At 30.4% G+C, this 12,558-nt stretch overlaps 1 protein-coding gene across 1 annotated transcript; it reads left to right on the top strand.

Moving 5' to 3' along the window:
• Positions 1-2,067: 2,067 nt before the first annotated feature.
• Positions 2,068-11,870, top strand: LOC131800949 (cytochrome P450 4e3-like). Its single transcript, XM_059118827.1, has 7 exons — positions 2,068-2,289; positions 8,020-8,123; positions 8,211-8,490; positions 8,549-8,618; positions 8,685-8,811; positions 10,858-11,293; positions 11,363-11,870. Exons 1-7 carry the CDS (start codon positions 2,136-2,138, stop codon positions 11,782-11,784), a joined length of 1,593 nt encoding a protein of 530 aa, XP_058974810.1. The 5' UTR covers positions 2,068-2,135; the 3' UTR covers positions 11,785-11,870.
• Positions 11,871-12,558: the final 688 nt, after the last annotated feature.

Raw genomic sequence — 12,558 nt, 5'->3', positions numbered from 1 at the left:
TCCAACTTAAAAAAATTTTCGACTTCGACTTCAACTTCAAAAAAAAAACAAAAAAATATATAAAAAGAAAAAATAAAGAACTAATAATATAAAATAAAAAAATACCAAAAATATAAACCGACCAAATTTTGCGAAATAAATTTTTCCCAAAAAAACTATTAGAAAAAACAAAAACTAAGGAAATATAAAAAAAAAAACACGATAGGTATGAAAATACACAAAAATTATAACCATTTATTTATTTTTATTCATTAATTTTTATTTATTCATTTTTTTTCATTTAGTAAAAACAGACCAAAAATTAAAATCGACCAATTTTCACCTTAATTTTTTTTCCGATATAGAATTTTATGCTGATCAAGAATATACATACTTTGTGGGGTCTAAATGTATATTTCGAGGTGTTACAAACGGAATGACCAACTTAATGTACCCTCCATACTATGGTGGAGGGTATAATAAAAATTTTCATTAGAAATATTTCCCAAAAAAAAAAAAAAAAAAAAATGATTTCCGATTTCATTTAATCAACAACTGACTTCAAACATATTCAACACTTCCAATCTCCCTCCATCACTCATGCTTTCGCATTCGCTCTCACTCTCTCTCTCCCTCAAATTGTTTTAAATATATATACATTGCAAAGAAAGTTGATATTGTTTAAAAATCATAATATAATTGATTCTATAAAATTACGACCATTTTTTCGATTTCTCCCTACCTTGGCAACCCCGTTTAATTACGAGAAATCAAAACAATAACAATAGAATCAAAAACTTACTCCAAACATGTTCAACACATAATCCCAATCCCCCTTGCACATATTTACGCTCCCTATATTCTCTCTTTCTCACTGACTCTCTCTCTAATTTTTTTTAAATATATCAATATTGCAAAAGAAGTTGATATTGCTTAAAAATCATAATATAATTGATTCTATAAAATTACGACCATTTGCTCGATTTCTCCCCATGATGGCAACCCTGTTTAATTACAACAAATCAAAACAATAACTATAGAATCAAAAAATGACTTTAAATATGTTCTACACTTACTCCCAACCCCCCTTTCACATATTTTCACTCTCTACATTCTCTCTCTTTCCCCCTCTCTCAAATTGTTTTAAATATATTAATATTGCAAAACAAGTAGATATTGCTTAAAAATCATAATAAAATTTATCCGTTAAAATTAGGACTATTTTTTCGATATTTTCCTCTGATGGCAACCCGGCATGATTACAATAAATACTTTATCAACAACTTACTCCAAACATGTTCTACACTTACTCCCAATCCCCCTTTCACATACTTTCGCTCTCTACATTCTCTCTCTCCCTCTCTCTCTCAAATTATTTTAAATATATTTATATTGAAAAAAATGTTGATATTGTTTAAAAACCATAATATAATTGATATTATAAAATTATGATCATTTTTCGATTTCTCCCTATGATGGCAACCCTGTTTAATAACAACAAATTAAAACAATAACTATAGAATCAACAAATTACTTTAAATATGTTCTACACTTACTCCCAAACCCCCTTTCACATATTTTCGCTCTCTACATTCTTTCTCTCTCTCTCCCTCTGTCTTTCTCTCTAAAATTGTTTTAAATATGTTTGCATTGCAAAAAAAGTTGATATTGTTTTTAAAATCACAATGTAATTTATTTTACAAAAAATACGACCATTTTTAGGGGGAAATCGACCCTATGATGGCAACCCTGCATGATTACAACAAATCAAAAAAAAAATAATTATCAACAACTTACTCCAAACATGTTCAACACTTACTCCCATTCTCCCCCACACATACTTTCGCTCTCTACCTTATTTCTTTCTCCCATCTCTCACATAACTAGTTTCTCATCACCTTTCTCCTATTCACTCTCTCTCTCACTACCCCCCTCTCTCCTTTGAATTGCTTTGGAGTTCACATTGAACAGATTAACATTTCAAAACAACTTGCTTTTGATTTAAAATCGCAAAAATAATTTATTCTATAAAATTTGATAAACAAACGGGCTGATCAGTTATTGTGCCGCCAAGAACGCGATCGAACACAGCTCAAACTCGGGATCGGCAAACAATAAAAGAATTTACAAAAAAAAAAAAAGAAAAAAAATTAAATATGTTTCTGTTGCTAATATTAATAATGCTTTTATTGCTGATAGTGTACAAGGAGATTAAATATTCCGGAGTGCGGCAACAAATTGCCCATACCAAGGGCCCGCCAACATTGCCATTCATTGGCAATGCCCATCAGTTGGGGAAGACGCCAACGGGTAAAAGAAAAATATAAAAAAAAAATATTTAAAAAAATTAAAAAAAAAATATTTAAAAAAATAATATTCAAAAAAACATTTAAAAATATTGAGATTAGTAAAAAATATTAAAAAAATTTAAAAAAATAATATTAAAAAATATTTAAAAATATTAAGATTAGGAAAAAATTGAATTATGAATATTTTGAAAAAAAAAAAAAAACCCTCAGCAAAGAGAAAATTATGGGGAAAGTGTGTACTGATAAGTCAACTGTTGTCTATTTTTTTTTTTTGTTAATAACGGAAAAATTCTGAAAATTTATGTCAGTGTTATTGTTAGGCCATTGAAACTATTCTTATCTGTTTATATTTGGCTATGAACTGAGCTGTACATTGAATTAAAAACATTTTCCGGAAAATGATAAATAAAGTTAAAGTTCAGTTAAATATGAATGGAAAGAATTGCCATCATTGACCTTTCCCAGGGCAAGGGTCATTTCCATTTTTCAAAAAAAAAAACTTTTTTCTTCACCTTCAAATTTTTGAGACGACCCTATAAAAATTCATGAATTTGTGAATTTTATAATATCAAAACAATCAATTAACTTTATGACCTGTTAAGAAGTGAATTATAGTTGTCTAAAAGAAAATTATTTAACAAAATTCTTTAGAATCTTCTTTAAGGATTTTTTTTTTTTTTTTGGAAAAAAATTGAAGGGTTATCGAGTCAAAATTTTTTATTGGAAAAAATTATTTTATTTTATCGCCAGTAACTGAAGATAATTGGATCATCAATAACTGACAAAAAATTAAATTACTGACAAAAAAAATAGTTGCTGATTTTTCTTTTTTTTTTTGAAAAAAAAAAAAATCTGGAGGTATCGATTTAAAATTTTTTGTTTGAAAGAAATATTTTATTTTTATAGCCAGAAGTAGAGTAGAAAAAGTCGTAAGTTATTGAACATATTTTTCGCGAGAACAAAATGGATCCTCAATAACTGAAAACAAAATTCAGTTATTGGATTTTTTGTCATAAAAACCGATACTTTGGAATTATCTTTTTTTTTTACAAAAAAAAAAAAAAAAAAAATGATTCACAGTAACTCAGGATTTGTTCTGAAGGAAAAAAAAGAACACTCCTTAGTGGCGGAGGACATTTTTTATAAAAACAAGTAAAATAGTATCAGTCGGTCTTGTCCACAAATGTATACCCACAACCATGAGTTATGATTATATTAACGGTTGACCCTTTATGGGGGAGGTTCTGAAGCACTTGAACAATACTGTCCGATTCGTATCTGACCTAAAACTGAAATAAATATTACAACGTGTCAGATTTGGACTATATCGGCTACTTCCTATACTTTATGTGCAAATTTTTGGAAAATGTGGAGGTAGCATACCGTGAGGTAGCATACAGGGTGAGATAAAACAAGCAAAAAAAGCTGTAAGTTGCCGGGCCGAACTTTGAATACCTTCCACAATTTGAAACGAATTTGGAAATTTTCAAAAAAAATAAATAAATAAATAAATAAATAAATAAATAAATAAAAAAAATAAAAACCGTTAAAAATTCTGTTAAAATCTTAAAAATACGAATATAGCCATTATATTAGGGTATATAGGACAACATGGGCCTGCGTAGGAAACTTTTGCTATAAGCCATTACTACATTCAAATGCAAAACTTGAAAAAAAATTGACGAATAATGTAGCTAAAATCTTCAATATAGGGAGGTACCATCATATGGGGGCTACACCAAAATTTGGACCTGCACAGACAATTTTCTACCCTAGGCTGTAGTATCCGTTACGAACGTCAAATATTAAATTTGAAACAATTCTGTTGAAAAATGTCGCTAAAATCATAAAAATACCGAATATTGGGAGGTACCGTTATATGAGGACTTTACGAAGACGTGGACCTGCATAAACGATTTTCTGCCTTAGGCTGTATTATTCATTTCGAACTTCAAATACAAAAATTGAAACAATTCCGGTATATAATGACGCTAAAATCATCAAAATACCGAATATAGGGAGGAACTTATATATGGGGCCTATACGAAGACCTGGACCTGCATAGACAATTTTCTGTCACAGACTGTAGTTCCCATTACGAACTCTTAATACGTAATTTGAAACAATTCCGATAAATAATGTCGCTAAAACCATCAAAATACCGAATATCGGGTGGTGCCGTTATATGGGAGCTATACGAAGACGTGGGCCTGCACTGACAATTTTCTGCCTAAGGCTGAAGTATCCATAACGAACTTCAAATACCAAATTTGAAACAATTCCGGTGATTGATGACGCTAAAATCATCAAAATACCGAATATCGGGAGGTACCCTTATATGGGGGCTATACGAAGACGTGGATCTGCACTGATAATATTCTGTCATGGGCTATAGTATCTATTACGAAATTCAAATACCAAGTTTGAAACATTTCCGGTGAATAATGACCCTAAAATCACCAAAATACCGAATATTGGGAGCTACCGTTATGTGGGGGCTATACCAAGACATGGACCTGCACAGGGAATTTTTCTGTCTTAGGCTGTAGTATTCATTACGACCTTCAAATACCAAATTTGAAACAATTCCGGTGAATAATGTCGCTAAAATCATCAAAATACCGAATATAGGGAGGTACCGTTATATCGGAGCTGTGCGAAGACCTGGACCAGCATAGACAATTTTCTGTCATAGGCCGTAGTATTTATTACGACCTTCAAATACCAAATTTGAAACAATTCTGGTGAATAATGTTGCTTAAATCATCAAAATACCGAATATCGGGAGGTACCGTTATCTGGCGGCTACACGAAGACGTGGATCTGCATAGACAATATTCTGTCGTAGGCTGTAGTATCCATTTCGAACTTCAAATACCACATTTGAAACAATTCCGGTAAATAATGTCGCTAAAATCATCGAATACCAAAATAGGGAGGTACCGTTATATGGGGGCTATACGAAGACGTGGACTTGCTCAGACAATTTTCTGCCATAGGCTATAGTATACATTTAGAACTTCAAATGCCAAGTTTGAAACAATTCCGGTGAATAATGTCGCTAACATCATCAAAATACCGAATATCGGGAGGTACCGTCATGTGGGGGCTATACGAAGACGTGGACCTACATGGCCCATTTTCCATACCAAAAATCCTGTAGACATAATACACATTTGAGTACAATTTTATCAACCTACTTCATTTCGTACGGAAGCTAGAGTGGTTTCCACAGAGGGACCGACGGACATCGCTTAATCGACATAGAATTTTATGCTGAGATAAAAAAAAAACTCCAACACAGTCAAATGCCATAATTTTTACATTTTTTTTTTTAAATTTTATTGAGTGAAATCAAAAAATGGCGGAAATAGCATCAAATTTTAGAATAAGTTTAGATTTGTTTGAATTGGTCACCTTTGGCATGAATTATGACCTTTAAACGGCCAATGAAACCGTCACACACTGCCCGAATGTTGCTCTGCGGTATTTTGGCTCATTCCTGGCGAAGCACTTGCTTGAGGTTTTCGACATTTTGGTATTTTTTAGTGCCAACCTTGCTTTCCAAAATACTCCAGTCACAATAGTCCAACGGATTGATATCCGGAGATTTTGGTGGCCATTGTGCGCTGGAAGTGAAGCGAAAAAGGAAAACGCTTGAATAATATGTAAAATCTGGAAAGTCTGAAAAATTTTGTACGATGTATGATGTGGCGCCCAATGTGGAGCAAGTGTCCACTCTGAAACATAAGTCGTGAATTCATAGTTTCTATATACCTATTAAATATTTTTTATGTACTTGATCCCTCTAATATGAAACGAAATATAAGTTACGTATTTTTCTATTAAGACTTCCTCATTTCTTTTTTAAATTTTGGTCCTTCGATGTGTCTGATTTCAAGCATTTCGGTCATTTCTTAATTTTATATTGCTCGAAATAATTTAAAAATAATTTTTTCAAATGAATTTTAAATTGCAAAGTATTAAATGTTTTTTTTTGTTTTCAAATAAAAAGTGGCGCCCAACGTGTACATTCCCATATTTCCATGAATTCCAACAATTGGATTATTAGCAACAATTTCTCCTGGATTTGTATTCATTTTTTAAATATTTTTCAGTGTTGATTATTTAAAATAAAATTATTTCAAGGTTTTTCAGAAAGTGGTTCAAATCAAAAAAAAAAAAAAAAAAAAAAAAAAAAAAGCGATCATCTGTAGCCGTGCATTTTTTAATTTTTATTTTTTTTTTTGCTTTCCACAATCTGTGAATGTGAATTGAAAAAAAAAAATATTTTCAAGAACATTTGTTTATCTATAAACCGGAATTTATAAAAATAGAAATTTTCAAAGGCAACTTATCAAAAAATATGCATCTTTTAATCCATCATCAGCTGACATTAAACCTACCGTTCAATTACATTCCCCCTATGAAACATCATTATCATCGTCATTAAAACACGACTTATAATAAATCAACAATCTCATTTTAGATAATTATAGTTGGTAGAGGCAAAAAAAAAAAAAAAACAAAAAACAAATAAATTTATAATCTGTAACAATCAAACACACACACACACACACTCACAGGTACATAAGTATGACAATAAAATTATATGTACATTAACCTGATGATTAGCTAAGTCAAGTGCACGAAACTTCCGAATGAAAAGCATTTTTATAACCTCCACCATACTATGGAGGGTATATTAAGATTGTCTATAGAAAAAATTCTGTGGGCGCCTTGGCTCAGAGTTTTTTCTATAGAAAAAATTCTGTGGCCCCCTTGGGTCAGAGTTTTTTCTATAGAAAAAATTCTGTGGCCCCCTTGGGTCAGAGTTTTTTCTATAGAAAAAATTCTGTGGCCCCCTTGGGTCAGAGTTTTTTCTATAGAAAAAATTCTGTGGCCCCCTTGGGTCAGAGTTTTTTCTCTAGAAAAAATTCTGTGGCCTCTTGGGTCAGAGTTGTTTTTATAGAAAAAATTCTGTGGCCCCTTGGGTCAGAGTTTTTTCTCTAGAAAAAATTCTGTGGCCTCTTGGGTCAGAGTTTTTTCTCTAGAAAAAATTCTGTGGCCTCTTGGGTCAGAGTTTTTTCTCTAGAAAAAATTCTGTGGCCCCTTGGGACAGAGTCTTTTCTATAGAAAATTTTTCTTTGGACCAATTTTTTTTTTTTTTTTTTTTTCTGATCATTTTTTAATTCATTTTTTTTCTGACCCCTTTGAGAGGTGTCTCTATTTCAAATACGTTTACTTTAATTTAATAAATTATGACGCACTTATAAAAATATTGAAGTTGGCTGAAAACCGGATTGTTTCTCTCTTGTTTAATGATTTCAGGTTGCAAATACTTTTATTTTTAATTTCTTTTTTTTTTTTGCGATAATTAATTAGCTTCAACATTTAAATTCTAAGCATAACGAGTTAGGTGGGAATGCTAATGACACGTGTTTTGAGAGTGGTCACAGATCGGTAATTTCAGGAAATTGGAATTTAGATTTTAAAATTGAGATTTGAAAATTGAGTAGTGAAATTATGTTCAATCTGGATGGAAATGGGTCAAAAAATATACATTTTAAAATATGGGAAATTGGGAAAAATTTAAAAAAATTAAACAAAAATTGGACCGAAATGGCCAAAATAAATTATTTTTTATACCAAAAAAATTATCTAAATTTCGGAGGAAAATTTTGTATCAATTTCAAATTTCTATATTTTTAAAATTATTTCTTTTTTCCAGCTGCCCTTCACTTTATGTTCAACAATTTCTATAAATATGGGAATTTCCGAGCCTGGATTGGCTACTATTTATATGTGATCATTTCCGAACCCAAAGATGTAGAGGTAAGTTCTCAATTTTTTTTCAATTTCAAAAAATTTATTAATAATTTTTCCTTTCCCCCTTCAAAAAAAAAAAAAATCCCCCCCTAGTACATCTTGGCCAGCAATGAGCTGATAGCCAAATCCGATATCTACGACATGATGCACCCCTGGCTGGGTGATGGCTTGCTGACGAGCAAAGGCAGCAAATGGCATAAACATCGCAAGATGATAACACCTTCATTTCATTTTAAAATTCTCCAGGACTTCCACGAGGTTATGAATGCAAATTCGAGTAAATTCATGGAAAAACTGAGGGATATATCGAGGGGTGATAATATTTTCGATTTTCAGGGGATGGTCAATTATTTGACATTGGATGTGATTTGTGGTGAGTTTTTGGTGGGGAGGGGGGATTTTTTTTTTTTAATGGGATTTGCTGTTTTCAGATACCGCCATGGGTGTCAGCATCAATGCCATGGATAATCCACACACCGACTTTGCCAAGGCCGTGGAATTGTGAGTTTCGTGGAGATGGAAAATTTAATTTATTTTTAATTTTGTTTTTTTACGTTTTTTTTTCAGCATTTGCTGCAACATCAACATGCGTGCCTTCAATCCCCTGAAAAGGAAGAATTTTACCTACCAATTTTTCCCCGAATTTAGACAGTATTGCAAAACGCTGCAGATTTTGAAGGAGTTCACCTATGATGTAAGTATGCCCATGAAAGGTGCCCAGGAGGCACTTCAAAAAATTCCTTCGAAATTTACACGATATTGCCTTGAAAGAGGACATAGATATATACCCAAAATATCTACCATGTTTCTAATAAGGACTTCTTTCCACCGAAAAGGAGTGAAAATAAAAAAATTGTGGATATTTAAAAAAATATTGGATTTAAAAAAAATATTTTTTAATCAAATGAAAAACGAGGATTTTTAAAAAAATATTTTTTTTAATTAAATAAAATAAAAGTGGATTTTTAAAAAATAATTTTTTAATAAAAAATTGTGGATATTTAAAAAAATATTGGATTTTTAAAAAATATTTTTTAATGAAATAAAAAATCGAGGATCTTTTAAAAAATATATTTTTAATTAAATAAAAAACGTGGATTTTTAAAAAAATATTTTTTAATGCAATAAAAAAATGTGGATTTTTAAAAAAATATTTTTTCAAGTATTCAATAGACATGGATTTTTTAAAAAAAATATTTTTACCATGATCAACAAACGTGGATTTAAATAAAAATTACAGCGATAAACAAACGTGGACTTTAAAAAAATTTTTTCAAGTATTCAATAAACGTGGATTAAAAAAAAAAATAAATCAAGTATTTAAAAAACGTGGATTTTTTGAAAAATATTTTTTCAATAAACGTGGATTTAAAAAAATATATTTTTCAAGTATTCAATAAACGTGGATTTAAAAAAATATTTTTAAAGTATTCAATAAACGTGGATTTAAAAAAAAAATATTTTTTCAAGTATTTAATGGACGTGGATTTTTTAAAAAATATTTTTTCCATGATCAACAAACGTGGATTTAAAAAAAAAAATAATTTTTCCATGATCAACAAATGTGAATTTTTTAAAAAATATTTTTTCGAAAGATCAACAACCTGGATTTTTTTAAAAAATATTTTTTCCAATTATCAACCAACGTGGATTTTTAAAAAAAATATTTTTTTGAAAGATCAAGAAACCTGGATTAAATATTTTTTCGAAAGATCAAGAAAATGGATTTTTTAAAAAATATTTTTTCCATGATCAACAAACGTGGATTTTTTAAAAAAATATTTTTTCGAAAGATCAACAAACGTGGAATTTTTAAAAAAATATTTTTTTGAAAGATCAACAAACGTGGATTTTAAAAAAAAAATATTTTTTTCGAAAGATCAACGAACGTGGATTTTTTAAAAAAATATTTTTTCCAATTATCAACGAACGTGGATTTTTTAAAAAATATTTTTTTGAAAGATCGAGAAACCTGGATTTTTTTAACAAATATTTTTTCCAATTATCAACGAACGTGGATTTTTAAAAAATATTTTTTCCAATTATCAACGAACGTGGATTTAAAAAAAAAAAATATTTTTTTCGAAAGATCAACGAACGAGGATTTTTTTAAAAAATATTTTTTCCAATTATAAAGGCCTTTAAAAGGCCTTTAAAATATTCCTCAAGAAAATCCTCAAATATTGCCCTGATGTCCTTTAGAATGTCCTTGAATAATTCTAGCAAAATTTTCGATAGGAAATCCATAGGTAGTGTTTTGAGAGCCCTTCAAATATTTTCCTTAAAAAATACCCAGTAAGTCCTTAAAAATTATTCCTGAAAAATCAACAATTATTGTCCTCGAAGTCCTTGAAAAATATTCTTTGAAGAGTCCACAATTATAGTCCTGGTGGTTCTTGGAAACCATTCTTTGAAAAGTCCACAATTATTATCCTTAAAGTGCTTTGGAAATAGTCCTTAAATTATTGTCCCTAAAGTCCTGCGAAATATTCTTTGCGAATTCCACGATTGTTGTCCTTAAAGTCCTTGGGGATTGTTCTTTGAAGATTCCACAATTATAGCGCTGGTGGTCTTTGGAAACTATATTTGAAAAATCCACGATTATTGTCCTTAAAATCCTTGGGAAATATTCTTTGCGAAATCCACGATTGTTGTACTTAAAGTCCTTGGGAAATATTCTTAAGCCTGAAGGTATGCATCAGAATTCTGATAAAAAAAATCTCTCATTTCTCTCTTCCAGGTGATACATAAACGCATGGAACTGCGCAAGCGCGAAGAAGAAGCCAAGCAGGAGGCAAAGAATACGCAGTCCGCCGAATCGGATTTCAAGAAACCGAAAATGGCTTTCCTCGACACCCTGCTCTCCTCCACGGTAGATGGTCGACCCCTAACCATTCAAGAAATCTACGAAGAAGTCTCAACATTTATGTTCGAAGGACATGATACAACAACTTCCGCCTTGTCCTTCATAACATATCTACTCTCCCGCCATCTGGGTGTGCAAAAGAAAGTCTTCGAAGAGCAAAAGGCCATAATGGGTGCGGATATGAAACGCAATGCCACTTTTCAGGAACTGGCCGATATGAAATATTTGGATATGGTGATCAAAGAGTCGCTGAGATTATATCCCAGTGTGCCGATGATTGGACGGCACACGGATAAGGAGTACAGTATGAGTAAGGATAATTATTCGGATTTTTTTTTGTACAACCTCTAATTGTTGTCGTATTTTTTAACCCCTCCAGATGGCAAAACCCTGCCCATTGACACCTCGGCCATCATTTTCATCATGGCCTTGGGTTACAATGAGAAAACCTTTCCCGACCCCTATCGTTTCGATCCGGAACGTTTTGCTGCCACGGCCAAAAGTAGTGCCGAAGACCATAATCCCTTCGATTATGTACCATTCAGTGCGGGGCCACGTAACTGCATTGGCCAGAAATTTGCCCAACTCGAAATTAAGACTGTGATATCGAAAATTGTGAGACATTTTGAAATTTTACCCGCCCTCGATGAGTTGGAGTCCAAGGATGGCTATGTGAGCAATTATTTTGGACCCCATCGGGAAAAGAGATCGGAGTTGCATAAATATGATCCTAATTTGGCAATGGTTTTGACTCTGAAATCCGATAATGGCATTATGCTGAGGATGAGAGAGAGGAAATAGGGGATTAGCGATAAGTTGTTATTGTAAATATTTTGTTGTATTTATAATAAAGGAAATTGAGAATGTGGGACAAAAAAAAAAAAAACATAGAAAAATATTATTATTATTTAAATAAAGGATGGACGATCAACAAACGTCAATTTTTTAAAAAATATTTTTCCAATTATCAACAAACGTGGATTTTTTAAAAAAATATTTTGTCAAATTTTCAATAAAAGTGGATTTTTTACAAAAATATTTTTTCAAGTATTTAATAGACGTTGATTTTTTAAAAAATATTTTTTCAAGTATTTAATAGAAGTGGATTTTTTAAAAAATATTTTTTTCAAGTATTTAATAGACGTGTTATTTTTTTTTAAATATTTTTTCAAGTATCAAATAAACGTGGATTTTTTAAAAATTATTTTTCCAAGTATTCAATAAAATATTTTTTTTCAAGTTTCAAATAAACGTGGATTTTTTAAAAATTATTTTTCCAAGTATTCAATAAAATATTTTTTTCAAGTTTCAAATAAACGTGTATTTTTTAAAAAATATTTTTTCGAGTTTTCAATAAACGTGGATTTTTTAAAAAATATTTTTTTTAAAGTTTTATATAAACGTGTATTTTTTAAAAAATATTTTTTAAAGTATTTAATAAACGTGGATTTAAAAAAAAATATTTTTCAATTATTTAATAAACGTGGATTTTTAAAAAAAAATATTTTTTTCGAGTATTTAATAAACGTGGATTTTTTAAAAAAAAAAATTTAAGTATTCAATAAACCTAAATTT

Source organism: Musca domestica, unplaced genomic scaffold (assembly GCF_030504385.1).
Source record: "Musca domestica strain aabys unplaced genomic scaffold, Musca_domestica.polishedcontigs.V.1.1 133, whole genome shotgun sequence".
In the NCBI taxonomy this organism is placed as follows: Eukaryota; Metazoa; Arthropoda; class Insecta; order Diptera; family Muscidae; genus Musca; species Musca domestica.
The sequence above is the reverse complement of the archived record's forward strand: the minus strand, read 5'-3'. Positions and strand labels throughout refer to the sequence as shown.

Bases quoted from the DNA above. Each gene is read 5' to 3' on its own strand.
- LOC131800949 (XM_059118827.1), top strand. From the start codon at position 2,136: ATGTTTCTGTTGCTAATATTAATAATGCTTTTATTGCTGATAGTGTAC. The intron at 8,124-8,210 runs GTAAGTTCTCAA...ATCCCCCCCTAG, and splicing joins CCGAACCCAAAGATGTAGAG to TACATCTTGGCCAGCAATGA. The intron at 8,491-8,548 runs GTGAGTTTTTGG...TGCTGTTTTCAG, and splicing joins GACATTGGATGTGATTTGTG to ATACCGCCATGGGTGTCAGC.